Raw genomic sequence first — 26,687 nt, 5'->3', positions numbered from 1 at the left:
TTTCAGAGATGTTGACACCCAAGAACTTGGAACTGCTCACTATTTCCACTTCTGATCCCTCAACGAAGATTGGTGTGTGTTCCCAAGTCAGCAATCAATTCCTTGTTCTTACTGACATTGAATGTAAGGTTGTTGCACTACATGTCATGTGAGTTATGTATGTTAGATTAAGTTTATATAATTTATGTTTGCAATGTACTGTGCTCCTGCTGCAAAGAGGAATTTTTGTGGTATTTATACCCCAGGTGCAGTATGTATGCACATGACAAGGAGAATGAGAGGCATCTTGATGGAGATGTACATGATAGGAAGCATTGATCAGGTGGCTAGCCAGAGGCTTCAGGGCGGTGGCAGAGGAAGATACATTAAGGACAGTTAAGAAAATCTTAGATAGCTATGTGGGTGTTAGAATAATGGAGGGCTATGTAGGAGGGAAGGATTAAAATTGATCTTAGAGTGGGTTAGAAGTTTAGCAAGCATCATGGGCTGAAGGGCCTGTACTGCTGTAATATTATATTCTTTATGTTGTAAGCCAGAAACCATCGACTACCAGACTGAGGAACCGCTTCTACCCCGCTGTAATAAGATTATTAAATGGCTCCATCGTGCAATAAGATGGAGTCTTGACCTCACAATCTACCTCGTGTACTTTATTGTTTCTCAGTGCTGCACTTTCTCTGCCGCTTTTACACTTTAGTCAGCATTGTTATTATTTACCTCGTTCTAGGTCAGCTTGTGCAAGATGGGCCGAAAGGCCTGTGTCTACTGTATTACTCTACACTGTACAATGAAATGATCTGTATGAACAGTATGCAAGACATCTTTTCACTGTATAGACATGACAATAATAAACCAATTCTAATACCAATACCAAAAGAGTACCCCTCAGTGTTTTTGATTGCAAGTTGTACATTGGGCAGAATGCTGCCTGTATTCTTGGTCTAATGTGAACATACTGGGAGCTCTTATCTGTACTGATGCTAACTGAAAACCTGGCCTCTTTGCTTCTTCGTAGAGGAGCCCGGACCTCCTGCAGTTCAGGGTTACAAAGGCAGTGGCAAGAACTTCAAGCTCGTGGTGACAAAGCAGGACGATGGAGGATCTCCCATCCTGAGATATGTGCTCAAATACCGGGCTGTGAGTATGACGCACGCATAATGATAGCAGGCTGGGTTTTGTTGGAGTTGGTGATATTGATCCAGAGGTCCTTCAGAAGACAAGAATGAGGCATAAACTTTGTGTTTATGACAATTTTACTAAGTGTTACAACAAAAGACAAAGATTAGCTTTATTTGTCGCGTGTACATTGAAACATCAAAACGCACAGTGAAATGCATCATTTGTTTCGATGGCCAAGACAGTTTGAGGATGTGCTGGGGGCAGACGGCAAGTATCGTCACGCTTCTGGAACCAACATAGCATGCCCATAACTCGCTAACCCTGACCGCATATCTTTGGAATGTGGGAGGAAACCAGAGCACCCGGAAGAAACCCACACAGTCACGGGGAGAATGTACAAACTCTTACAGGAATCGAACCCCGATCCTACAGCTGGTGCTGTAAAGAATGATGCTAACAGTTCGGCACTGTGCCACTCCGGACAAAGGATAAGAAAAGAAAGGCAAAGAAAAAGACGTTGTGGTCGTCTCACACTCAGACTGGAGATAGCAACATTCAGGTGATAACAATTCACCTGTTAAATGGCCAGATTCAAGACATCTGCTCTGAAAAGCTGAGAACCTTCTAGAAAAATATAAAATCAGCCCTACCACAATTAGTAAAAATTTACTGAACAATTACACATATTTAGGTGATTAAATAAAAATTGTAAGCAAGCATAGGAAAGTTAGACTACAAGAGAAATAACATTTCTGCACCCTAATCCAATGGTTTCAATGAGCATGAAACAACACATGAACAGGCCCTGAGGCCCACAATATCTGTACTGGCAATGATATCAACTTATGTTGTAAATCTGCCTTTATTCCTCAGTTTCTCATATCACTTCATCTCCTGCCTACTGTTGCATTTATCTAACTCCCTATAAAACACCACTATCATATTAATTTCCACCACGTCCACAGCAGTGTGTACCAGGCGCTGGACATTTTTGGTTTCATTCACCATTCTCTGTAAACTCTAGAGTTCAAAGTTCAAAAGTTCAAAGTAAATTTATTATCAAAGTACCGAGATTCATTTTCTTGTAGACATAATCAATAAGTCCAATAACCATTATAGAATCAATGGAAGTTTGCCCAACAGGGCAGACAACCAGGGTGCAAAAGACAACAAACTGTGCAAACACAAAAAGAATTAATAATACATAAATAAGCAATAAATATCGAGCATATGAGATGAAAAGTTCCTGAAAGTGAGTCCATTAGTTGTGGTACATTTCAATGATGAAACAAGTGAAGTTGCGTGAAGTTATCCCCTCTGTTTCAAGAGCCTGATTGTTGAGGGGTAATAACTGTTCCTGAACCTGGTGGTGTGAGTCCTGAGGCTGCTGTACCTTCTTCCTGAAGGCAGCAGTGAGAAGAGAGCAGGTCCTGGGTGGTGGAGGTCTCCGATAATGGATGCCGCTGTCCTGCGACAACTCTCTGTGTAAATGTGCTCAATGGTGGGGAGAGTTTTACCCGTGATGTACTGGGCCATATCCTGTTGTGTGTGAGAATCCCGGGAGAGCAGCAGTTTCTGAGGTACTCAAACCACCCTGTCTGGCACCGACAATCATTCCATGGTCAAAGTTACTTAGATCACATTTCTTCCCCATTCTGATGTTTGGTCTGATCAATAACTGAACCTCTTAACCATGTCTTCATTAAGTTGCTACCACATGATTGGCTGATTAGCTATTTGCATAAACGAGCAGGCGTACTTAATAAAGTGGCCACTGAGTGTAGATTGAGCAATCTGTATTGTTCACACAGCCAACACAGACACAGTTTGCCAAGATCTGTCACTGGAGGAAGTTAGCGGGTAATTGGATGAAAGGAAGCAAGGATATATTTGAAACTTCCATGAAGAAACATAATATTCCTACTGACTTTCGGGAATTCCTGGATTTTGACAGCTCAGTGTGGGGAAGGAGTATTTTGTACCACAGAGTTTATTTCTTCTCTTGCTGTTATCTCCTGCTTCATCTTTGGAAGTGTCTACAGTTCCAGTGTTGACCTCTTCAGTCACCTCAAAACCCATTGAACTGGAGTGGAACCAAACACACAAGAGATTCTGTAGATGCTTGAGATCCAGGTAACACAGACAAAATGCTGCAGGAACTCAGCAGGTGAGGGAGGGGGGCGGAATAAGCAGTCGACATTTCAGGCCGAGCCCAGTCCTGGTGCCTGGCTTACTAGCAGTTGGTGTGGCATGAAACCAAGTTAGTCTCATCCCTAAATGTCTCAACCTGAACCATCTATTTCCCAGCTCTCTGTGAAGAGTGGAACATCAGTCCTGAGGGGTCTCAAACCAGCCCATTGACTGACCATTTCCCTCGAGAGATGGTGCCTGTCTTGCTAGCAATTGGTGCAAATTGGAACCAAGTCGGGCTCATTCCCAAGAGTCTCAACCCGAACCGTCGATTGTCCATTCCCCTGAAATATTGAGTTCCTCCAGTGTTGTATGCATTGCTCAAGACATTAACTCTGCTCTACAAAAGACAGTTTGCAATAGTCCTGCCCACCACCAGATGATTGGCACACTCAGCACCATCAATAATCGCTTTGCTTCTGAAAAGAACTTAATCCCAAAATCCCAAATCCATGCAAATTAACTTCCTATGTACAGTGAGTCCTCCAGCACCACTTTGAAGAAACAATGGGAAGATTGTTCTTGCTTTTGTATCTGTGAGGGTAATGAGATGAGGGACATCTGTACAACCATTAATGAATCAAAATATACAAGGTTAATTACACAATTTAGTCACATCTTAAATGAAACACTGATGGCATTGTTTGCAATTCTTTCTTGCTGATAAGATTATTGCATTAAGGTGTTACCCAGAAAATAAGATATTTACATGGAATTAATTGGAATTCATGGCACAGAGACAGTCCATTGGCATTGACAGTGTGTTGGCTGTGTTTTCATCTTCTGTGTGTTTCACTTATCCAGTAATCCATCTGCTTCCAGTACCATATGCCTCCAATAACTAGAACTCAGTAATAGGGTGCTGTTCATGGTATTACTAAGTATTCCGTGTAGTACTGGTGTTTTCTTGCTAGCTCATTTAGAGTCATAGAGAAGTTACAGAGACATAGAGTCATCAAGAAGTACAGTACAGAAACAGGCCCTTCAACTCATCTAGTCCGTGCCAAAACTACTTAACTGTCTACTTCCATTGACCCTGTCCATAGCCCTCCATACCCCTGTCATCCACGTACCTATCCAAACTTCTTTTTAAAAGTTGAAATCGAGTTTTCATGCACCACTTGTGCTGGCAGCTCATTCCACACTCTCATGACCCTCCAAGTGAAAAAGCTTCCCCTCATATTCCCCTTAAACGATTCACCTTTCATTCTTAACCCATGATCTTTGGTTGTAGTCTTACCCAACCTCAGTGGAAAAAGCCTGCTTGCATTTACCCTATCTATACCCCTCATAATTTTGTATATCTCTGTCAAATCTCCTGTCAGCCTTCCACATTCTAAAGAATAAAGTCCTAAGCTATTCTATTTTACTTTCTAACTCAGTTCCTCCAGACCCGGCCAGCATTGAGACACAGCATGGAATAGGCCCTTCCATGCCACCCAGCAATCCCCATAGCCTAGTCACAGGACAATTTACAATAGCCAATTAACCTACCAACTGATACGTCTTTGCATTGTGGGAGAAAACTGGAGCACACGGAGGAAACCCACACGGTCACGGGGAGAATGTACAAACTCCTTTCAGACAGCGGCAGGAATTGAACCCAGGACGCCTGTACTGTAAACAGCTGTGCTAACCACTACACCACCATGCCACCCTAAGCAAGCTTACAGAGCCAAGCCAAGGCCTCATTGTTTAGAACACAGAACAGGGAACAACACAGGAACTGGCCCTTCAGCTAATTCCACATATTGACAACCTGATGGGTGAGTGAATTCCTACTATACCTCACCCTTCTCACCTTAAAACTCTTCCTTCCATGAATCACAGTGGTCTGAATGGTATCCTCCAGTATGGCAAACCTCCTATGGTCCTTTAATACACCAAAATCATACTCAATCCATCACTCACTGTGTGGGGTAGTGTAGAATGATTCTCTGCAACGCAACAGGCAAAATTATCAGAACAATGCCACACTCACTCATACCACAGATATATGTCTATACCTCTGAGTGAGTGTATCTTAGTGCTTATCTGTGTGTGTGAGTAAATGTTTGCCTGGTATGTGTATGTATCTGTCTGAATGTGTCTGTGTTTGTATCTATGTTTGTATATATGTATCTGGATATACAGACACATAGATTTTATATGTATGCAGATATTGAACGCTGTCATCACCAAACAAGAAAATGGCCGTCCGAATGCATTTCAAATCACAGTCAGGCTGTTTGAAGAAGTCTCTGCTGAATTATCATCACTATCTAACCTGCAGCACCGGGGGCCCCAACAGACTAGACCACTGCTGTACTATGATTCGGAATGGCTCGACCGCATTTTGGGAAATCAGATCACTTAGCTGTCCTTCTCCTACCTGCAGACAGACAGTGGCTAAACAGTGTTGTTCCAGAAGGTCGTGGGAAGGCAGAAGAGCAGCTATGGCATTGCTTCGAGTCGGGCTGGGCCAAGAATTCATCAGGGGATCTGAATAAATACACCATGATTGTCATGCACTTTATTAAAACAGTCGTGAATGAGTGTGTCCCCACAAAATCATTCAGCGTTTTCCCCAACCAGAAGCCCTGGATTAGATTAGATTAGATTCAACTTTATTGTCATTGTGCCAAGTACAGATACAAAGCCAATGAAATGCAGTTAGCATCTGATCAGAAATGCAAAGAATAGTGTTATTTACAAAATAACTGCAAATAAAAAGTAAGTGCTACAGCACACAAATATAATAGTACTGAGACAGTACAATATCGGTGCAATACTGCTTAGCGCTGTGATGTGAGGTTCAGCAGGGTCACAGCCTCAGGGAAGAAGCTCTTCCTGTGCCTGCTGGTGCAGGAGCGGAGGCTCCTGTAGCACCTACTGGATGGGAGGAGAGTAAAAAGTCCATGGTTAGGGTGAGATGCATCCTTGATAATGAACCATGAGATCTGCAGTCTGCTGAGGGCCAGATCAGTGGCATTAAAGTGTGGCGACCAAGTTCAAGTCAAGAGGTCCAGGTTCGACCTCTGGCAATCCATCTCACATGCGAGGTGGCAATTCCGGACCAAACTTGAGCCACTGGGGGATGTTCGACAGCTGTGCCAGGGCTTGAATGCTATTACCTCTTACAAAGAGAAACCAAGTGCATAGATGACTAGAAGCCTTTGCTCCCTGGCTAGAAAGATCCCACCCATCCATCCAGCCTCCTCTTTGACCTTCTACCATCAGCCAGAGACACTGACGCATAAACACAGAATGATCAAAATGGGAAACAGCTTCTCTCGGGCCATTAGGCTTCTGAACTCCCTGCCACATCGCATTCGAAATGTCACTGGTTGATCTGTTCTGTGCCCTAATTTATGCACTTTGCTTTGTTTACTTCTGCATATTTCATTTGTAGATTTTATTCTTACTTTCCTAAATTATTGTGTGTTATGAGAAACGTAGTCTCATTTGTAAGTATACATGTATATAGTTAAATGGCAATAAACTTGATTTGAGTGATAACCTCAATGCTTTCTATGCTTATTCTCACCATCAAAACGTGGAGGAACTTTGACAAACTTCCACAAACCCCAATGACACTGTGATATCAATCTCTGAGAATGACATGAGAGCGTCCATCAGGAGGGTGAACCCACGAAAAGCACCTAGCTAGATGAGGTACTTGGCTGAGTACTAAAGACCTGTGCTGACCAACTGGCTGGAGTGTTCACCGATATCTTTAACCTCGTGCTTTGACAATCTGAGGTACCCACCTGCTTTAAGCAGGTTCCAATTATAACCAGTGCCTAAGAAGAACATGGTAAACTTCCTCAATGACTATCTCCCAATAACACTTGCATCCACTATGATGAAGTGCTTTGAGAGCTTGGTGATGAAACATATCAACTCCTGGCTGAGAGGTGACTTGGATCCGCTCCAATTTGCCTGCCGGCACAACACGTCCACGGAAGATGCCATTTCATTGTCTCTTCACTCAATCCTGGAAAATCTGAACAGCAAAGACGCATATATCAGGATGCTCTTAATCGACTGGAGCTCAGCATTCAATACTACCATTCCCTCAAAATTAATAAGTTTCAAGAACTTAACCTCAATACCTCCTTGTGCAATTGGATCCTCAATTTCCTCACTTGCTGACCCTAGTCAGTTTGGATTGGCAACAACATCCCCTCCATAATCAACATCAGCACAGTTGCTTCGTAAGGCTGCTCGCTTAGCCTCTGCTCTACTCATTGTACACTGATGATTGTGAAGCTAACGTAGTTCCAATGCCATATTTAAGTGTGCTGACAGCACCACTGTCGTTGACCGAATCAAAGGTGGTGATGAATCAGCATGTAGGAGGGAGATTAAAACTCTGGCTAGGTGGTGCCACAACAACAATCTCTCACTCAATGTCAGCAAGACCAAGGAACTGATTATTGACTTGAGAAGGAGGAAACCAGAGGTCCATGAGCTCATCGAGGATCAGAGGAGGAGACGGTCAGCAACTTTAAATTCCTCAATGCTATCTTTTCAGAGGTTCTGTCCTGGGCCAGCACGTAAGTACAATTATGAGGGAAGCACAACAGCTCCTCTACTTCCTTAGAAGTTGTGAAGACTTAGCATGTCATCTAAGACTTTGACTACCATCTATAGATGAGTGGTGGAGAAATTATTGACTGGTTGCATCTTGACCTCAGAATCACAATCGGAATCACAATCGGAAATTTGTTAGCTTAGCAGCAGCACTTCAATGCAATACTTAATATATAATTAATTAATTAATTAATTAATAACAGTATAAGTATGCTGAATAGATTAAAAATCATGCAAAAAACATATAATATATATTTAAGAAGTGAGGTGGTGTTCACGGGTTCAATGTCCCTTTAGGAATCAGATGGCAACGGGGAAGAAGCTGTTCCTGAATCGCTGAGTGTGTGCCTTCAGGCTTCTGTATCTCCTACCTGATGGTAACAATGAGAAAAGGACATGCCCTGGGTGCTGGAGGTCCTTAATAATGGACGCTGCCTTTCTGAGACACTGCTTCTTGAAGATGTCCTGGGTACTTTGCAGGCTGGTACCCAAGATGGAGCAGACTAGATTTAGAACCTACTGCAGCTTCTTTTGAGTCTGTACAGTAGTCCCTCCATACCAGACAGTGATTCAGCCTGTCAGAATGCTCTCTACGGTACATCTATAGATGTTTTTGAGTGTATTTATTGACATACCAAATCTCTTCAAACTCCTAATGAAGTATAGTCGCTGTCTTGCCTTCTTTATAACTCTATCGATATGTTGGGACCAGGTTAGATCCTCAGAGATCTTGACACCCAGGATCTTGAAACTGCTCACTCTCTCCACTTCTGATCCCTCTATGAGGATTGGTCTGTGTTCCTTCATCTTACCCTTCCTGAAGTCCACAATCAGCTCTTTCGTCTTACTGACGTTGAGTGCCAGGTTGTTGCTGCGGCACCACTCCACTAGTTGGCATATCTCGCTCCTGTACGCCCTCTTGTCACCACCTGAGATTCTACCAACAATAGTTGTATCGTCAGCAAATTTATAGATGGTATTTGAGCTATGCCTGGCCACACAGTCATGTGTATACAGAGAGTAGAGCAGTGGGCTAAGCACACACCCCTGAGGTGCACCAGTGTTGATCATCAGCAAGGAGGAGATGTTCTCACCAATCCGCACAGATTGTGGTCTTCCGGTTGGGAAGTCAAGGATCCAGTTGCAGAGTGAGGTACAGAGGCTATACCTGGTATAGAGAGCAATACCCTTGAATGGAAAATCCTACAAAAGTAGTGGATACCACCCTGTCCATCATGGGTAAAGCCCTCCCCACCACTGAGCACAGAACGCTGTTGCAGGAAAGCAGCAGCCATCATCAAGCACCCCCGCCACCCAGGCCAGGCTCTCTTCTCACTGCTGCCATCATGAAGAAGGTACAGGAGCCTCAGGAATCACACCACCAGGTTCAGGGACAGTTATTGCCCCTCAACCTTGGCTCTTGAACCAGAGGGGACAACCACTCAGCTTCACTTGCCCCGTCACTGAATTGTCCCCACAACCTATAAACTCACTTCCAATGACTCTTCATCTCATGTACTCAATATTTATTGCTTAATTATTTATTATTATGCTGTCCAAGTTGCATGCCATCTTGGACAATGTCTCCCATCCACTACATAATGTACTGGTTGGGCACAGGAGTACATTCAGCCAGAGATGCAGCACAGAGCGTCACAGGAAGTCATTCCTGCCTGTGGCCATCAAACTTTACAACTCCTCCCTTGGAGGGTCAGACACCCTGAGCCAATAGGCTGGTCCGGGACTTATTTCCTGGCATAATTTACATATTACTATTTAACTATTTATGGTTTTATTACTATTTAATTATTTATGGTGCAACTGTAACGAAAACCAATTTCCCCTGGGATCAGTAAAGTATGACTATGACTATTATGTGTTTCTCTTTCATATTTGCACATTTTGTTGTCCTATTCACATTGGTTGTCCATCTTGTTGGGCATGATCTTTCATTGATCCTATGGTGCTTCTTGGACTTCACAAGAAAACAAATCTCAGGGTTGTATCTGGTGACATATACGTACATACTTCGATAATAAATTTACTTTGAACTTTGACTCTCTGTGTGCATGGTGCATATATGCATATGTGTGATGTGTGTGTGAATGGATATCTATCTCCAAGTGAGTGCATGTGTGGAGTGTAAGTCCGTGAGTGTATTTGTGTGTGTGTGTGTGTGTGTGTGTGCACACGCAAGAATACTCCAGCAGCAAGCTCCATTGAAGCTGAGCATCTGACAGGGCTCCTTGCTTACCGCTGTGTTTCACCTGCCCACAGAAAGACAAAGAGGAGGAATGGGTGCAGAAGGTAACACCGGGAGGCCAGGACTCCATCACCCTGGAACAGCTCCAATGGGACGTGCAGTACCAGGTCCAGATCACAGCCGTCAACAAGTTGGGATCTTCCGAGCCAACCTTCTATGAGTTCACCATGCCGCCAAAGCCCAACACCATTGCCAGTAAGTCACCTGACATAATTGGTTTATATCAGATGGAAAGGGACGGTGTAAATTGTCACTCCAACACCTTTGGTAGGAAGCCCTCACCCTCTTACAAGGGCATCGACTTTCTAAAGGGTCCATGAACCCATGAAGAATACCTTATGTGCTGCTTATTTATTGTCACTTTTAGTGCAATTCATGTATTGCACTGTACTGTTGCAAAACAACAAACATCACAACATAAGTCCATTATCTGCATGTCCATATGTGTTCTGGATAGCAAGACTCATTTCCAATATCTATAAGTTTAGCTAATAAGTCCTTAAAGAATTGCATACCTTAGTGATTGCTGGTCTTCCTGTGTTCGCTTGGAATTCTCATTTCCTTCCTTCTGCCACCCCTCCATCTCCATAACCTCCTTCAGTTCTACAGTCCCCCGAGATCTCCCCACCCCTCTAATTCCAAACCCCTGCACTGCTGCCCTGACATAACCCAGGAGCAGAAGGTGGCCTTTGAGTGTTCTCCACTAGTCAACAAGATCAAGGCTGATCAACTTCATGAGTCCTGATGAAGGGTCTCAGCCTGAAACATTGACTGATTATTCCTCTCCATAGATGCTGCCTGGCCTGCTGAATTCCTCCAACATCCTGTGTGTGTTACATAGAAACATAGAAATCTACAGCACATTACAGGCCCTTCAGCCCACAATGTTGTGCCAACCGTGTAACCTACTCTAGAAACTGCCTTAGAAACTCCTTACCACAGCCCTCTATTTTCATGTACCATGTACCTATCTAAGAATCTCTTAAAAGACCCTATTGTGTCTGCTTCTACCACTGTCGCTGGCAGTGCATTCCACATACCCACCACTCTCTGTGTGAAAAACTTACCTCTGACATCCCCCATGTACCTGCTTCCAAGCAGCATAAAACTATGCCCCCTCATGTCAGCCCCAGGAAAAAAGCTTCTGGTTATGAGGGGATAAGCTGTCCTTTTTATATTTTCAGTCCTGATGCAAAGTCTTGACCCAAAACATTGCCAATTCCTCACGCCCCACAGATACCGCTCAACACACTGACTTCCACCAGCCGATTGCTTGTTGCTTGTGAATGTGGTTCCCAGTCTAACTGGGTGAACTATGAGTAAACAGAACCCTAAGCAATACTCTCCGTTATATTAGCCTTTACTTTCCCAGTACTAAATCATAATTTCCCAAAAAGAAACCAGGTGTGAAGATCGTGGAGCAACACTAAATAAAACAGTTTAAATTAGTTTTCAAACTCTGCTGTTTTGCAAAGATTTGAGAAGACAAAGCTCTGAATAGAATGTTTCACCAGCAAATTCCAATCCCTTGCCTCATGATATAAGACTATAAGAAATGGGAGCAGAATTAGGCCATTTGTCCCATCACATCTGCTCCACTCTTCAATCATGGCTGATTTATTTTCCCCCTGAACCCCATTCTCCCTATAACCTTTGATGTCCTTACTAATCAAGAACCTATCAACCTCCGCTTTAAATATAGCCAATGACTTTGCCTCCACCGCTGACTGTGGCAGTGAACTCCACAGATTCACCACGCTCTGGCTAAAGAAATTTATCCCCATCTAAGTTCCAAAGAGGTGTCCTTCTATTCTGAGGATGTGCTCTGGTGGTACACTCTCGACTCTCCGACCCTAGGAGACATCCTCTCCACAACAACTCTATCTTGGCCTTTCAATATTGAATAAGTTTCAATGAGATCCCCCCCCCCCGCCCCATTCTTCTAAATTTCAGCAAGTACAGGCCCAGAGCCTTCAAACAAATCTTTTTCTGTATTTTTTTTCTGGCGCTTTTAAGCTTTTTCAAAACAGACAGAAATACATGATCCTGCTGAGGGACACAGCTTTCAGCTCACATTAGCTTGCTCTGGAAGAATACCGATTTGTTTTGTCCGTGAATGCATTTAGCTGGGTGAGTGCATAATACAGCTGATGCAATCTAAAAGCTTGATGCATTCCAAGCAGCACATATATACCACACTCTGATCACACTGGGTTACAGCTCTCATTAATGCAAGACTTGTTCCCTCAGTAGTCTAATCTTCCTTTTAAAGCCTGCTCCTTTTTTCTCTTCTGGAGCCATCTAGGCAATAAAGGATTTGTATTTTATAACAGTGTCTTCTGTAACCTCTGGACATACGCTGTAGCCAATGAGTTACCAGCCATGTGCAGGACTCCAGGGGCCAATTCATAAGTACATGGAGTAGGTCGTATCACCCTTCAAGCCAACTCAGAACAAAAAGATCAGCACTGATGTTTCGCGTCATTGCGTAGAGGGTAGCACAGAGGAGGTTGATGTCTGATTAGAGGGCATGAGTTATAAGGAGAGGGCATATAAACTGGATTGTTTTCTCTGGAGTGTTGGAGGCTGATAGAAGTTTATGAAATTATGGGTGATATGGACAGGGCAGACATTCTGAATCTTTCTTCCCAGGGTAGAAATAACAACATTTTTCAAACTCTTATTGTTTAAAGACCAACTTGTTATTCTAAATATTGATATTAATATCTCTTCTCACTGCTGCCATCAGGAAGAAGATACAGGAGCCTCAGAACTCATGCCACCAGGTTCAGGAACAGTTATTATCCCTCAACCATCAGCCTCCTGAACCAAAGGGGATAACTTCACTCAACTTCACTTGCCCCATCATTGAAATGCTCCCACAACCTATGGACTTAGTTTCAAGGACACTTCATCGCATGATCTCAATATTTATTGTTTACTTATTTATTGTTATTATTTCTTTCTTTTTGCACTTGCGCAGTTTGTTGTCTTTTGCACTCTGATTGAATGCCCATCTTGGTGCGGTCTTTCATTGATCTATTAAGGTTGTTATTTTATTACGGATTTATTGAGAATGCCCACAAGAAATTGAATCTCAGGGTTACATATGGTGACATATAGGTACTTTGATAATAAAATTTACTTGGAACTTTTTTCTACATTACACACTATGAGCAAGAAATCCATAACTTTCTCCTCAAGTCCATCCTAAACAGGCAATCCTGAGACTACCACTGGTTTTGAGCTCTCCTTCTCCCTGTAACAAAAGCTCACATACATTTCACTTCCTAATTACTTATAAGACACAGGAGCAGAATTAGGCTGTTCGGCCCATCGAGTCTGCTCCCCCATTCTATTATTGACTGATTTATTATCCCCCTCAACACCATCCTCCTGCTTTCTCTGCATAACCTTTGATGCTCTTACTAATTAAGAACCGGTCAACCTCCACTTTAAATGTGCCCAATGACCTGGCCTCCACAACCGCCTGTGGCAATGAATTCCACAGATTCACTACCCTCTGGCTAAAGAAATTCCTTCTCATCTCTGTTTTAAAAGGACAATCATCTATTCTGAGGCTTTGCCCTCCGGTTCAAGTCTCCCCCCACTCTGGAAAACATCCTCTTCAAGTTCACTCTATCCAGGCCTTTCAATAGTTGTGTTAAATACTATGAATTTGTAATCATTCTTGATTACAAATATTTCCTTGGGCCTCATGTATTATTTTAAGATTCCCCCATTTATCCAGGAGGGAGACTCTAAGGACCTGTAGGACTCTCCTCTCAAGGGTAGTTCTGGCTTAAATCTCATGCAAACAGAGGAAGCTACAGCAATATGACATTCATGTTGCACGGCAAAAGCCATAGGGGGTATATGAGAAAGAGCCCTGTTTTTCACACAGAGGGGGATAAAACCAATAATGTTGTAGAAGCTTTATTCTTGGCACTCAAGGGAAAATGACCTGCAGTGGAGGACATGGGTTCTGAAGGGATCATTCAACAACGACCTTCTTCAGTGGGATGATTGTGTATTGAAAGTTTAAAGTAAGTTTATTATCAAAGTATATACACTCAGTGCCCATGTTATTCAGTACAGGAGTGGAATCTGTTGTGATCTTCTGCTTCAAGGTTTGATGTGAGAAAAAATTCAGAGATGCTCTTCTGCACATCAGTGTTGTAAGGCGTGATTATCTGAGTTACTGTCACCTCCTGTCAGCTTGAACCAGTCTGGCCATTTTCCTCTGACCTCTCTCATTAACAAAACATTTTTCCCACAGAACTGCTACTCACTTTTTTTTTGTTTCTCTGTAAGCTCTAGGGCAGGGGTTCCCAACTTTTTTTATGCCATGGATCCCTACCATAAACCAAGGGGTGATGGACCACAAGTTGGGAATCCCTACTCTAGAGACTGTTGTGTGTGAAAATCCCAGGAGATTAGAAGCTTCTGAGATACTCAAACTACCCCAATCATTCATTCCACATTCAAAGGCACTTAGGTCATATTTCTTCCTTATTCTGATGTTTGGTCTGAAAAACAACTGAATCTCTTCACTATGTCTGGATGCTTTTATGCAATGAGTTGGATATTTGGAATTAGGTATACCTAAAAAATGGCCACTCAGTGTATATGTCACCATATACTACCTTGAGGTTCATTTTCTTGCTGGCATTCACAGTAGAACAAAGAATACAATAGAATCAATGAAAAATGACTCACAAAGAATGACAAACAACTAATGTGCAAAAGAAGACAAGCCATACAAATAATAAATAAATAAATAATATTGAGAACATGAGCTGTAGAGTCTATGAATCCATCGGTTGTGGAATCAGTTCACAGTTGAGGTGAGTGAAGTTATCCACAATGGTTCAGGAGCCTGATGGTTGAAGAGTAATAACTGTTCCTTAACCTGGTTGTGTGGGACCTGAGACTCCTGTACCTCCTTCCCAATGGCTGCAGCAAGGAGGGCTGGGGGTCCTTAATAATGGATACTGCTATCCTGTGGCAGGATCCACCATCAAACACTATCTAACACTGCCGACATGGATCTGAAGGGAGCTGGCGAGAATGGGGTACAAAGTAGGTCCGGGCGGGCTTAGTAAAAAAAATCAGTATGTGATTTTGGCCTGATGAAAGGTCCGTTTGTCTGTGACTTTATAACCTTGCTGACTGCACTGGGACTGAGTACCTGGATTATCTGCTTCTGAGAAGTGGGGCAGATGCACCAAATCTGTTTTCACTCCATACCACCAACTGAGCCACTGCTGATACTCGTAAAGGATCTGTATGATAAAACGGTGAGTTATGTGACCCATTGCTGAGGTAGGGTAAGGGCTGTGTAGGCTAGCTCAGGATGGTGGTGGATGTATGAAAGTAGCTATTCCTGAACCTAGAGGTGTGGGGATTCAGGTTTCTGTACCTCCCGCCGGGAAGAGATGTGAAACCAAGGAGATGAGTGGTTAAACTGCTCAATCTGACTGTGGATATTTTTTATTGATGGAAGAGCAAGGAATCCTCTAGTCTACTTGAACAAATACTTTTGTTTTCCCCCATTCTGGTAGCATTCTCTCCCTTTTCTAGAGCTCAGAAGAACGAGGGGTGACCTCATTGAAACATATCGAATGGTGGAAGTCCTTGGTAGAATGGATGTGGAGAAGATGTTTCCCCTGGTGTGAGAGCCTAAGACCAGAGGACACAGACTCAGAATAGAGGGGCGTCCTTTTAGAACAGAGACGAGGAGGAATTTCTTTAGCCGGAGGGTGGTGAATCGATGAAATTCTTTGCCACAGGCAGCTGTGGAGGTCAAGTTTTATGTATATATAAGGCAGAGGTTGATAGATTTTTGATTGGTCCGGGCATGAAAGGATATGGGGAGACAGCAGGAGTTGGGGGCTGAGAGAAAAATTGGATCAGCCATGATGAAATGACAGAACAGGCTCAATGGGCCGAATAATCTAATCCTGCCCCTATGTCTTATGGTCCTGTCCCCAAATTTTATGACCTGCCTATCACCTACTGTCTGCCTCCCCCATCAAATTTCCTTCTTCTTCAACCCATTTATCACCTCCAGCTTCTCCCATCACTCCCTTTCAAGATAACTCTCCCACTCAAATCTCACCTTGTCTCATCTGACACCTATCAGCTTGTGCCTCTCCTGATCCCCCTATCTTTTACTCAGGCTTCTGTCCCCTTCCTTTCCAGTCTCGGCCTGAAACATCGATTGTTCTTTTCCCTCCCTCCACAGTTGCTGCCTGACCTGCTGACTCCCTCCAGCATTTCACGTGTGTTCCTCAGCATTTCCAACATATAACATATGGCGCAGGCCCTTCAGCCCATAACGTTTAACATCCTAACTCTCTGCAGACTCTCTCACATCTCTGACTAGCCAGAGGAACGTGTTTGTGTTTTAATGAGCTTGCATTTCATTCTTCTCAATTCTGTCTCTTTTGGGATACAGGTCACATGAACATCAAAACGCAGAAGGAAATGTGTTGTTTTGTGTTAAGGTCCAGCATAGTCCAAGTATGTGCTGGGGGCAGCCCACAAGTGTTGCCACTCTTCCAGCACCAACATGTCATGCCGAGAACTTACTAACCATTACTGATCCATGTTACATATTTAATATTTCAGTAATATTGTAAATATATTGTGTGATAAAGCATTCTTGTTTGTTTGAACAATTAAGTACAGGCGATATGTAAAATATATCTGTGCGCACATGGCCAAGTGGTTAAGGCATTGGACTAGCGACCTGAAGGTCGTGAGTTCGAGCCCCAGCCGAGGGAACGTGTTGTGTCCTTGAGCAAGGCACTTAATCACACATTGCTCTGCAACGACACTGGTGCCAAGCTGTATGGGTCCTAATGCCCTTCCCTTGGACAACATTGGTATCATGGAGGGGAGAGACTTGCATCATGGGCAACTGCTGGTCTTCCATACAACCTTGCCCAGGCCTGCGCCCTGGAGAGTGAACACTTTCCAGGCACAGATCCATGGTCTTGCAAGACTAACGGATGCCTTACACGTAAAAAGAAGTGAATTTCCTCACCACGTGATATGTGTGCGCCGCGCTTACAGTAAAAACAAGTTCGACTCACATTCCTGGTTTGCTCGCTTTCCTTTCCAATAGATTTTTATGTTTTGGAGTTACAAAACATAACAATCTGTACATCTTTGGAATGTGGGAAGAAACTGGAGCACCTGGAGGAAACCCATGCAGTCACAGGGAGAATGTGTGTATGACCCCGATAGTCTCACAGGTGAAGTGTCGCCTCCCTTGGAAGGACTGTTTGGGGCCCTGAATGGTAGTGAGGGAGGAAGTGCAGGGGCAGGTTTGGCACTTGTTCCGCTTGCAAGGATAAGTGCCAGGAGGGAGATCAGTGGGGAAGGATGAATGGACAAGGGAGTCACGTAGGGAGAAATCCCTGCGGAAAGCAGACATTGGAGGGGGAGGGAGAGAAAGATGTGCATGATGGTGCGATTCCACTGGAGATGGTGGAAGTTTTGGAGAATTATGTGCTGGAAGCAGAGGTGGTAGGTGAGGACAAGAGGAACCCTATCCCTGGCAGCGTGGCGGGAGGATAGGGTAAGAGCAGACTTGCGTGAAATGGAAGAGGTGCATTTGAGGGCAGCATTGATGGTGGAGTAAAGGAAGCCCCTTTCTTTGAAAAAAGAGGACATCTCCTTTGTTCTAAAATGAAAAGCTTTTTTCGTGGACATAGACCATAGCCCACCATACTCCTACCATGCATGTACCTATCCAAACTTCTCCTAAACATTGGAATCAAAATTGCATCCACTAGTTATACTGGCAGCTCATTCCACACTCTCACCATCCTCTGAGTGAAGAAGTTTCCCCTCAGGTTCCCCTTAAATTCTCACCTTTCACCCTTAACCCATGACCTATTACATTCAGGAGGTATTTATTCAGATTCTTAGGTGGACAAGAGATAAAAGGATATGATCCTAATGTGTGCAAATGGAACTCATGTAGATGCCAAAAAGGTGCATGGATGCAATGGGCTGGAGACCCTATTTCTGTGTTCTATTACCCTATGGCTCTACGTCCCTCCATATCAAACATAAAGCCTTCCTCCTGTGACGGACTGCTATTGCTGGACCAAACGTGGTGAACCTGTAGTTCCAGTGAGACTAGAAGTAGGGATCCTGGGTTAAGGGTGAAAAGTGAGAAGTTTAAAGGGAACATGAGGGGGAACTTCCTCACTTTGGGGGGAGGGTAAGAGTGTTGAACAGGTTGCCAGCGGAAGTGGTGGATAGGGGTTCGATTTCAACATTTACGAAAAATTTGGGGAGGTAAATGGATGGGAGAGGTATGGAGGGCTATGGTCCAGGTGCAGGTCACTGGAAATAGGCAGAATAATAGTTGAGCAAGCACTAAATAGCCCAAAAGGCCTGTTGTTATGCTGTTGTTCTCTATGACTTTTATAACTCTCGAACCTACATCGTGCTCCCTCTACTGCAGGTTTATTATTTTTAGTTAGGAGACAATGCACACTTTGCTCACCATCGTTTTGCCCAGTTGTTAGTGCTGTGAATATATTCATCACCTGTACCCTACTATCTCAAAAACATTCTTATTATCATCATAATTTCTATATCGTTAGGCTACCAATTAATGGCTTTGTTCCAGTTACAGACCATCTGTTAAGCTTTGCGATTAGCCATGCAATGCCATGCTTAATACTGAATAATAATGAGTGTCAGCTGCTATAATTGACTATAATATTATCACTGGTAAATGTATCAGACATGTTCATACAGTGTAACCTGCCAATTGAAAGCTGACATATGCGTAGAAATAGTCAAAACTCATATTTCCACCTCAGTCTCCCTCTCCCTCCCCCTCCTCCCCTTCCCCTCCCCTTCCCCTCTCCCCCTTCTCCCTCTCTCCCTCATTGAATCACTGCAGACCTTCTGATAAACCCTGGTCCCACGAAAGGTGGCATCCTAGAGTAGGTCAGTGGTGCAGTTGTTAGTCCACTGCCTCGCTGCACCAGAGACCCAGCATCAATCCTGACCTCGAGTATTGCCTGGATGGGGTTTGGATGTTCTACTTCGGACCACATGTGTACCCCCTCACACTCCAGACCTGTGTGGATTAGTAAGTTGATTGCAACACATGCGACATGCTGGAGGAACGCAACAGGTCAGGCAGCATCTGTGGAAAAGAACAAACAATCGACATTTCGGGCTGAGACCCTCTTCAGGACTGAAAAGGAAGGAGGAAGATGCCAGAATAAAAAGGTGGGGTGAGGATCCACAGCCTCCTCGTGGCACAAGACTCCGACATGTCGGACTGGGAGTGGGAACCAGAATTAAAATGTTTGGCCACCAGGAAGTTCTACTTTTGGCGGACGGACTGGTGGTGCTCAGCCACTAAGTTAATTGACCATGGTAATTTACTCTTCATATGTCAGTGATGGACAGAGTGGGAGTTGATAGAAATGCTGGAAGAATAAATTAAATTAGCAAATTATAATCACAAGAGATCCTACAGACGGTGGAAACTTTCGCTTTGTTCACAACAGGGAGGATTTCCCAGAGACCATCCATTTTAATTCCAATCCCCATTCCCAATTCGACATATCAGTCCATGCCTCCTCTACTGCCATGATGAGGACACTCGTAGGTTGAAGGAGAAAACACCTCATATTCCACCCGTTGCTTTCAACCCGGTGGCATGAATATTGATCTTTCCACCTTCCAATGCCAGCTGGTGGCTTAGTGGCATCAGCGCTGGACCTCGGAGCGAAGGCTCCCAAGTTCGAATCCAGCCGGCTCCCTTGCACGCTTTCCATCCGTGCTGGGTTAAGCGTCGAGCTAGCAACTCGGCCTCATAAAAATAAGAAAGCCTGTTAAAAAAACACTGTCATGACGGCGTCCCGATGACTCCACTCAGAGTTAAGGGCTTTCTTCTTCTTCTTTACCTTCCAATACTTTCTCCCCAATCCCTCTTCTCTCCTTTTCTGTTCCCCATTCTGGCTTCTTCTTTACCCCTTCTCGTCTCCTCACCTGCCCATCACCTCCATCTGTTGCCCGCTCCCCTTTCTCCCACGGTGGACTCTCCTCTCCTATCAGATTCTTTCTTCTTCAGACCTTTATCTTTTCCACCTATCACCTCCCAGCTTCTTACTTCATCACACCTCCCCCACCCACATACCTTCCCACTCACCTGGCTTCACCTACCACCTGCCAGCTTCCCCTCCCCCACCTTCTTATTCTGGCTTTTTCTTCCTTCCTTTCCTGTCCTGATGAAGGGTCTTGGCTCAAAACATCATCAGTTTATCTCCCTCTGTGGATGATGCCTGACCTGCTTGGTTTCCCCACCATTTTGTGTGTGCCACTCTGAAATAAGTTAGGGTTGGATCAGTGTAAAAATGGGTGTGTGATGTTCGATGTGAACTCGATACCCTGCTGGGGATGTTTGTGTTGTATGATTCTGACTACTCCAAGCTTTGGCTTTGGTGAATTGAAAGTATTGAGTTCTTAATCGAAATCAGAATCAAAGATCCAAAGTACGTTTATTATCAAAGTACTCTATGCATGCAGTGTACAAACCTGAAATTCATCTTCCCACAGAATCCACGGAACTCCAAAAACAACATGGAACCCGTTCAAAGAACACCCAAGCTTGCAAAAAGCAAACAAATCACACAAATGGCAAAAAAATGAGTGAAAACCAGAATATAAAACACCAAATCACAACTCATCGGGCCAGACCAGGCATGTCCAGTTCACCTCAGTTCAGTTCAATCTAGATCTGTGTCGTTGGTTAACTTCAGTCCACCCCAATGAAAATTGCACAAAAATAGCAACAAAAAAAGGAGTGACCAGAATTGAGAAACACATCATAACGTGAAATACAGACTCCAAATCACAAAGCACGTCAATTAAATCTCACCCAGGACCCAGGACTCCAGTGCCGTCGTCCGGCAGTGTCAAGTCAGAGGGGATGCCAGAGAGAGAGAGATTCAATATCCCTGACATATGTCGTGAAATTTGTTGTTTTGCGGAGCAGTGCATTGTAATATATAATAAATTAATATAAGTTACAAGAAAAAACAAAGTCAATAAGTAGTGCTAAAGAAGAATAATGAGGTAGTGCTGGCTTAGAAATCTGACAGCAGAGGGGAAGAAGCTCCTTTTAAAGTGTACAGTGTGAGTAGAGAAATAGTTAGATCCAAGTCCTCTATTGTTTCAGATGCAGGGTGTTACGCCTGCTATATTAAGTGCTTCTGACTCCCCAGATGCTGCCTGAGAGTGGGAAGGGGGCAGGGAGAGGGGAATCATGGTTGGGAAAAGGGGAAGGGAGCAGGGATGGAGCGGGAAGCACCAGAGAGACATTCTGTAATAATCAATGAACCAATTGTTTGGAATCTTGACCTTGCCTGGTGTCTCAGGGCTGGGCGCGTCTGCACCCATGCCAACCCCTGCCCTGGCACTCCTCCCCTGCCACTTGGCCCACAGCAATCCACCCTTGTCATTCCCAACTTTGTTTGCTCCTGCCAGATTTACAAACTCTTTCTCTGCTCCACGTTGACAATGCAGTGCCGTGCAAAAGTCTCGGGCACCCTGGCTAAGACTTCTGCACAATGCTGTATGTCATGAAATTTATTGTTTGCAGCAGTGGATTGCAATACATAATTTAAAGACTATACATTACAATAAATATATAGTAACTTAAATAAGTAGTGCTAAAAGAGAGCAAACAAAAAAGGAAATAGATACCAGTAATATTGGTGTTTGCTCAGTGAGTTACAAAAGGACACGGCAATTGGTGCCATGGATACTGCAAGCTTCTGCGTACAAATTGGCACAGATTTGTGACCCAGAATGAGCTGCCCACAAATCTGTGGGTAGTGCCAAGAAATTACTATATGTATAGATGGAGCTTGCTGCAGTTAATTACTGCTGACATTTCATGGCATAATCACCTTGCTAATAATGTAATTGGTGATCACAATGTGAAACTCAATGCTGAGACACTCTGAAAAGAAGTAATTGGAAATGTAGGTGTGCAATCCTGCAGGTAGGGAACATGTAACTAAACACACTGCTTAAGGTTTTAATTTTACATCTTTTAACTCCTCCCGTGCGCAAGAGGTTCTGCAAATTACCTGCGGGATATCCAGAGTAAGACACACAAAGTGCTGGAGGAGCATAGCAGGTCAGGCAGCATCTATCGAGAGGAGTGAAGAGTCAACATTTTGGGCCAAGAACCTTCATCAAGACTGGAAAGGAAGGGGGAAGAAGTCAGATAAGAAGTGGGGAGGGGGAAGGAATACAAGCTAGCAGGTGATAGGTGAAGCCAGCTGAGAGGGAAAGTAGGAGGATGGGGGAGGAGGATAAAGTGAGAAGCTGATAGGTAAAGGTAAGTCCAATAGGAGAGGGAGGCTATTGCCTGCACCTTGTGCCTGTCCTCCTTCCCTTTCTCCCATGGTCCACTCTCCTTTCCTATCAGATTCTTCTTCTTCAGCTGTTTACCTTGTGTGTGTTATTCCTCTGTGCTTCATTCCTGCTCCTTATCTTTCAATCTTTTCTTGACTATCTTGCTGCATCCGAGATGATTGTAATTTCTGCATGTTCCCTTGCCATAATCATGGCCAATCACACGTGACTCATTGAGCTTCCTGATCACCAATCAATCACCAGGACAATTTGCATTTCTAGCCACAGTCTACCTTGTTGCAATCTTGCACCTTATTCTCTGCCTGCATTGCACTTTCTCTGTAGCTGTTGCACTTTCTCTGTAGCTGTTGCACTTTACTCTGCGTGGTTGCTGTCAGCCACAGTGCAGAGTATGATGATCTGATCTGTATGAACAGCACACAAGACAAGCCTTCACTGTGTCTCAGTACATGTGACAATAGTAAATCAGTTCCAGTTCCGTCCTTGAGGCCAACTGCATCTTGGCCGATAGGTTAGAATGAACAGTGCCCACTCTGAGGTCTCTCACTCTGCTGGCAGTCCAGTGCATGGATGTGGCAGCTGAGAAGCTTTAACCTGATATATTTTGCTGGCTCAGATGGATGTTAAAGATCTGTCATCACCAGCATTTCTCTATCAACCAAAGCTTTACAGTGAAAAAGATTAGAAGTGAATCACTGGTTGCTTTCTGGGATTGTGCTGTGTAAAACAAAAATGGCTGCCAATGAGCAGTGCTTCATACAGGTGCACCCAGTCATTCACTTCCATTCAATCTAACAGATTTGTCAGGCAAAATTTCCTCTTAAGGAAACGTGCTGACTTCAGCCTATTTTATCATGTGCCTCCAAGTACCCTGAGTCCTCAACCACTGAGGTGAGGCTATTTTTTTTTAGATTATGAGGACACTCAGTCCCCATTTATTGTCATTTAGAAATGGATGCATTAAGAAATGATACAATGTTCCTCCAGAGTGATATCACAGAAAAACAGGACAAACCAAAGACTAACACTGACAGAACCACATAATTATAACATATAGTTACAACAGTGCAAAGCAATACCATAATTTGATGAAGAGCAGACCATGGGCACGGTAAAAAAAAAGTCTCAAAGTCCCGATCGACTCCTGATAGGCCCCGATAGCAGGTGGCAAAAGGGAGAAACTCCCTGCCATAAACCTCCAGGCACCAACAACTGCCGATGCATTGGAAGCACCCGACCACAGCCATCCGTCCGAAAATTTCGAGCCTCCAACCAACTCCTCCGATACAGCCTCCCGAGCGCCATCCTCTGCTGAGCGCCTTCGACCTTGCCCTGGCCGCCGAAACAAGCAAAGCCGAGGATTTCGGGGCCTTCTGCTCCGGAGATTCCGGTTACCACACAGTAGAAGCGGCAGCGAAGCAGGCATTTCAGAAGTTTCTCCAGATGTTCCTCCGTACTCTCACGTCTGTCTCCATCAAATCAGAATTGTGCACGGCACCCTACTTGACAGATAACAGATATCATTCACAGGAGTGGCCGCGCGCACTGTGTCGCGCTGCAGTCTTCTCCTCCTCCGATCTATAATTGGTCTATAATTTCCTTTTTTCTACCTCCATCCCTTCTTAAAGAGTGGAATGACATTTTGAATTTTCCAGCCCTCCGGAACCATTCCAGAATCTAGTGCTTCTCAGAAGATCATTGCTTATGCAGACATGAACCCTTTAGCTGCCTCTTTCAGAACACCGGGGTATACTTCATCCAGTCCAGGTGACTTTTCAGCTTCTCAAGCACCTTCTCCTTAGTAATAGCAACAACACTCAAAGTTCAAAGTAAATTTATTATCAAAGTACATATATGTCACCATATACAATCCAAAGATTCATTTTCTTGTGGACATACTCAATAAATCCATAATAGAGTAATAACCATAACTGAATCAATGAAAGGCCACCAAACATGGGCATTCAGAGTGCAGAAGACAACAAACTGTGCAATTAAAAAAGGAAATAAATAATAGTAATACATAAACAAGCAATAAATATGGAGTACATGAGATTAAGAATCCTTGAAAGTGAGTCTGTTGGTTCTGGGAATATTTCAGTGATGGGGCAAGTGAAGTTGAGTGAAATTATCCCCTTTGATTCAGGAGGTTGTGGGGTAACTCAGGTTGTGGGGTAAGAACTGTCCCTGAACCTGGTGGTGTGAGTTCTGAGGCTCCTGTACCTTCTTCCTACGGGCAGCAATGAAAAGAGAGCCACCGTGGGTGGTGAGCATCCCTGATCATGGGTGCTGCTTTTCTGCGACAGCATTTCATGTAGATGTGCTCAATGGTTGGGATGGCTTTACCAATGATAGACTAGGCCATATCCACGACTTTTTTTACAGGATTTTCCATTCAAGGGCATTGATGTTTCCATACCAGGCTGTGATGCAGCCAGCCATCACTACTCTCCACTACACATCTAGAGAAGTTTGTCAAAATTTTAGATGTCATGCCAACGTTTCACAAACTCCTAAGGAAGTAGAGGTGCTGATGTGTTTTCTTCATCAGTTCCTCATAGTTCCTCTGAAATGATAACACCGAGGAATTTAACATTGCTGTCCCTCTTCACCTCTGATCCCCTGATGAAGACTGGCTGATGGACCTCCACTTTCCTCCACCTGACGTGAATAGTCAGTTCTTTAGTCTTGCTGACACTGAATACAGGTTGTTATTATGGCACTACCCTGGCAGATTTTTAATCTCCCTCTGGCTGAGGTCTGCAAGTGAGGAAATCCAGGATCCAATTCCACAGAGGTATAGAGGCCAAGGTCTTGGAGCTTATTGATTAGGTTTGAGGGGATGTTGAGCTGTAGTCGGTAAAGAACATCCTGATGTATGCATCTTGGCTGTCCAGATGTTCCAGGATTGAGTGAAGAGCCAAGGAGATGACATCTGCTGTGGACCTATTGCTCTGGTAGGCAAATTGGAGTGGATCCCAGTTGCTTCTCAGGCAAGAGATGATATGTTTCATCAGCAGCCTGTCCCATCCACTTCAATGTGTTGTACTTCAGAGATGCTCTTTTGCACACCACTGTTGTTATGTGTGATTGTTTGAGTTACTGTTGCCTTCCTGCCAACTTGAGCCATTCTCCTCTGACTTCTCTCACGAACAAGGTGTTTTTATTTATTGATTGATTGATTGATGATTGACATACAGCCCAAAGTAGGCCCTTCCAGCCCTTCCAGTCCCCCCGCTCAGCAAGTGCCAATTTAATCCTAGCCTAATCACGGGACAATTTACAATGACCAATTAACCTACCAACCGGTACGTCTTTGGGCTGTGGGAGGATACCGGAGCACCCGGAGGAAACCCACATGGTCACAGGGCGAATGTACAAACTCCTTAGAGGCAGCGATGGGAGCTGAACCCATGTCACTGGTGCTGAAAAGCGTAGCACTAACTGATTTTCATTATCAGAACTGCCACTCACTGGATGTTTCTTGTTTGTCACACCATTCTCTGTAAACTCCAGAGATTGTTATGTGTGAAAATCCCAGGAGATCAACAGTTTCTGAGATACTCAAACCACCCCTTCTGGCACCAACAATCATTCCACGGTCAAAGTCACTTAGATCACGTATCTTCCCCATTCTGATGTTTGGTGTGAACAAAAACTGAACCTCTTGACCATGTCACTGTGCTCATGCATTGAGGTGATGCCACATGATTGGCTGATTAGATATTTGCATTAATGAGCAAGTGTGCAGGTGTAACTAATAAAGTTGGCACTGAGTGCAATTTAGTAGGGGACTGGGATAGGTCAAAATAGAATCAGTGGGCCAAATGACCTCTGCTACAATATGAAAATATGGAAATTAAGGTTTTGGTTCCAGTAGACTGGCATTTGAGTCTTTTGCTTAACATTCGTCAGAACAATCGATGCGGCAATGAAATATTTATTTCAGCGCAATTGTTTATGTTTTCATAATTTATATACTGTACATATGTAGGGTGTTAACGCAGCATATTGCAATAAATCATTTAGGGATTGTCGTTCCTGATGAGTGCAGGAGATAAGTCAGAAAGTGTTTAAATTTACCAAGCGGTCCACTGCTCACCATCCA

At 43.9% G+C, this 26,687-nt stretch overlaps 1 protein-coding gene across 1 annotated transcript in view; it reads left to right on the top strand.

Annotated features, from left to right (window-relative positions):
- The window catches only part of LOC140199703 (neural cell adhesion molecule 2-like), a 431,176-nt gene that overhangs the window by 374,361 nt on the left and 30,128 nt on the right, over nt 1-26,687 (top strand). The window contains exons 14-15 of the mRNA XM_072262182.1: nt 1,016-1,137; nt 10,162-10,342. Coding sequence (XP_072118283.1) covers nt 1,016-1,137; nt 10,162-10,342 — 303 coding nt within the window. The remainder of the gene's footprint in view (nt 1-1,015; nt 1,138-10,161; nt 10,343-26,687) is intronic.

This window comes from Mobula birostris, chromosome 6 (genome assembly GCF_030028105.1).
Source record: "Mobula birostris isolate sMobBir1 chromosome 6, sMobBir1.hap1, whole genome shotgun sequence".
In the NCBI taxonomy this organism is placed as follows: domain Eukaryota; kingdom Metazoa; phylum Chordata; class Chondrichthyes; order Myliobatiformes; family Myliobatidae; genus Mobula; species Mobula birostris.
The sequence above is the reverse complement of the archived record's forward strand: the minus strand, read 5'-3'. Positions and strand labels throughout refer to the sequence as shown.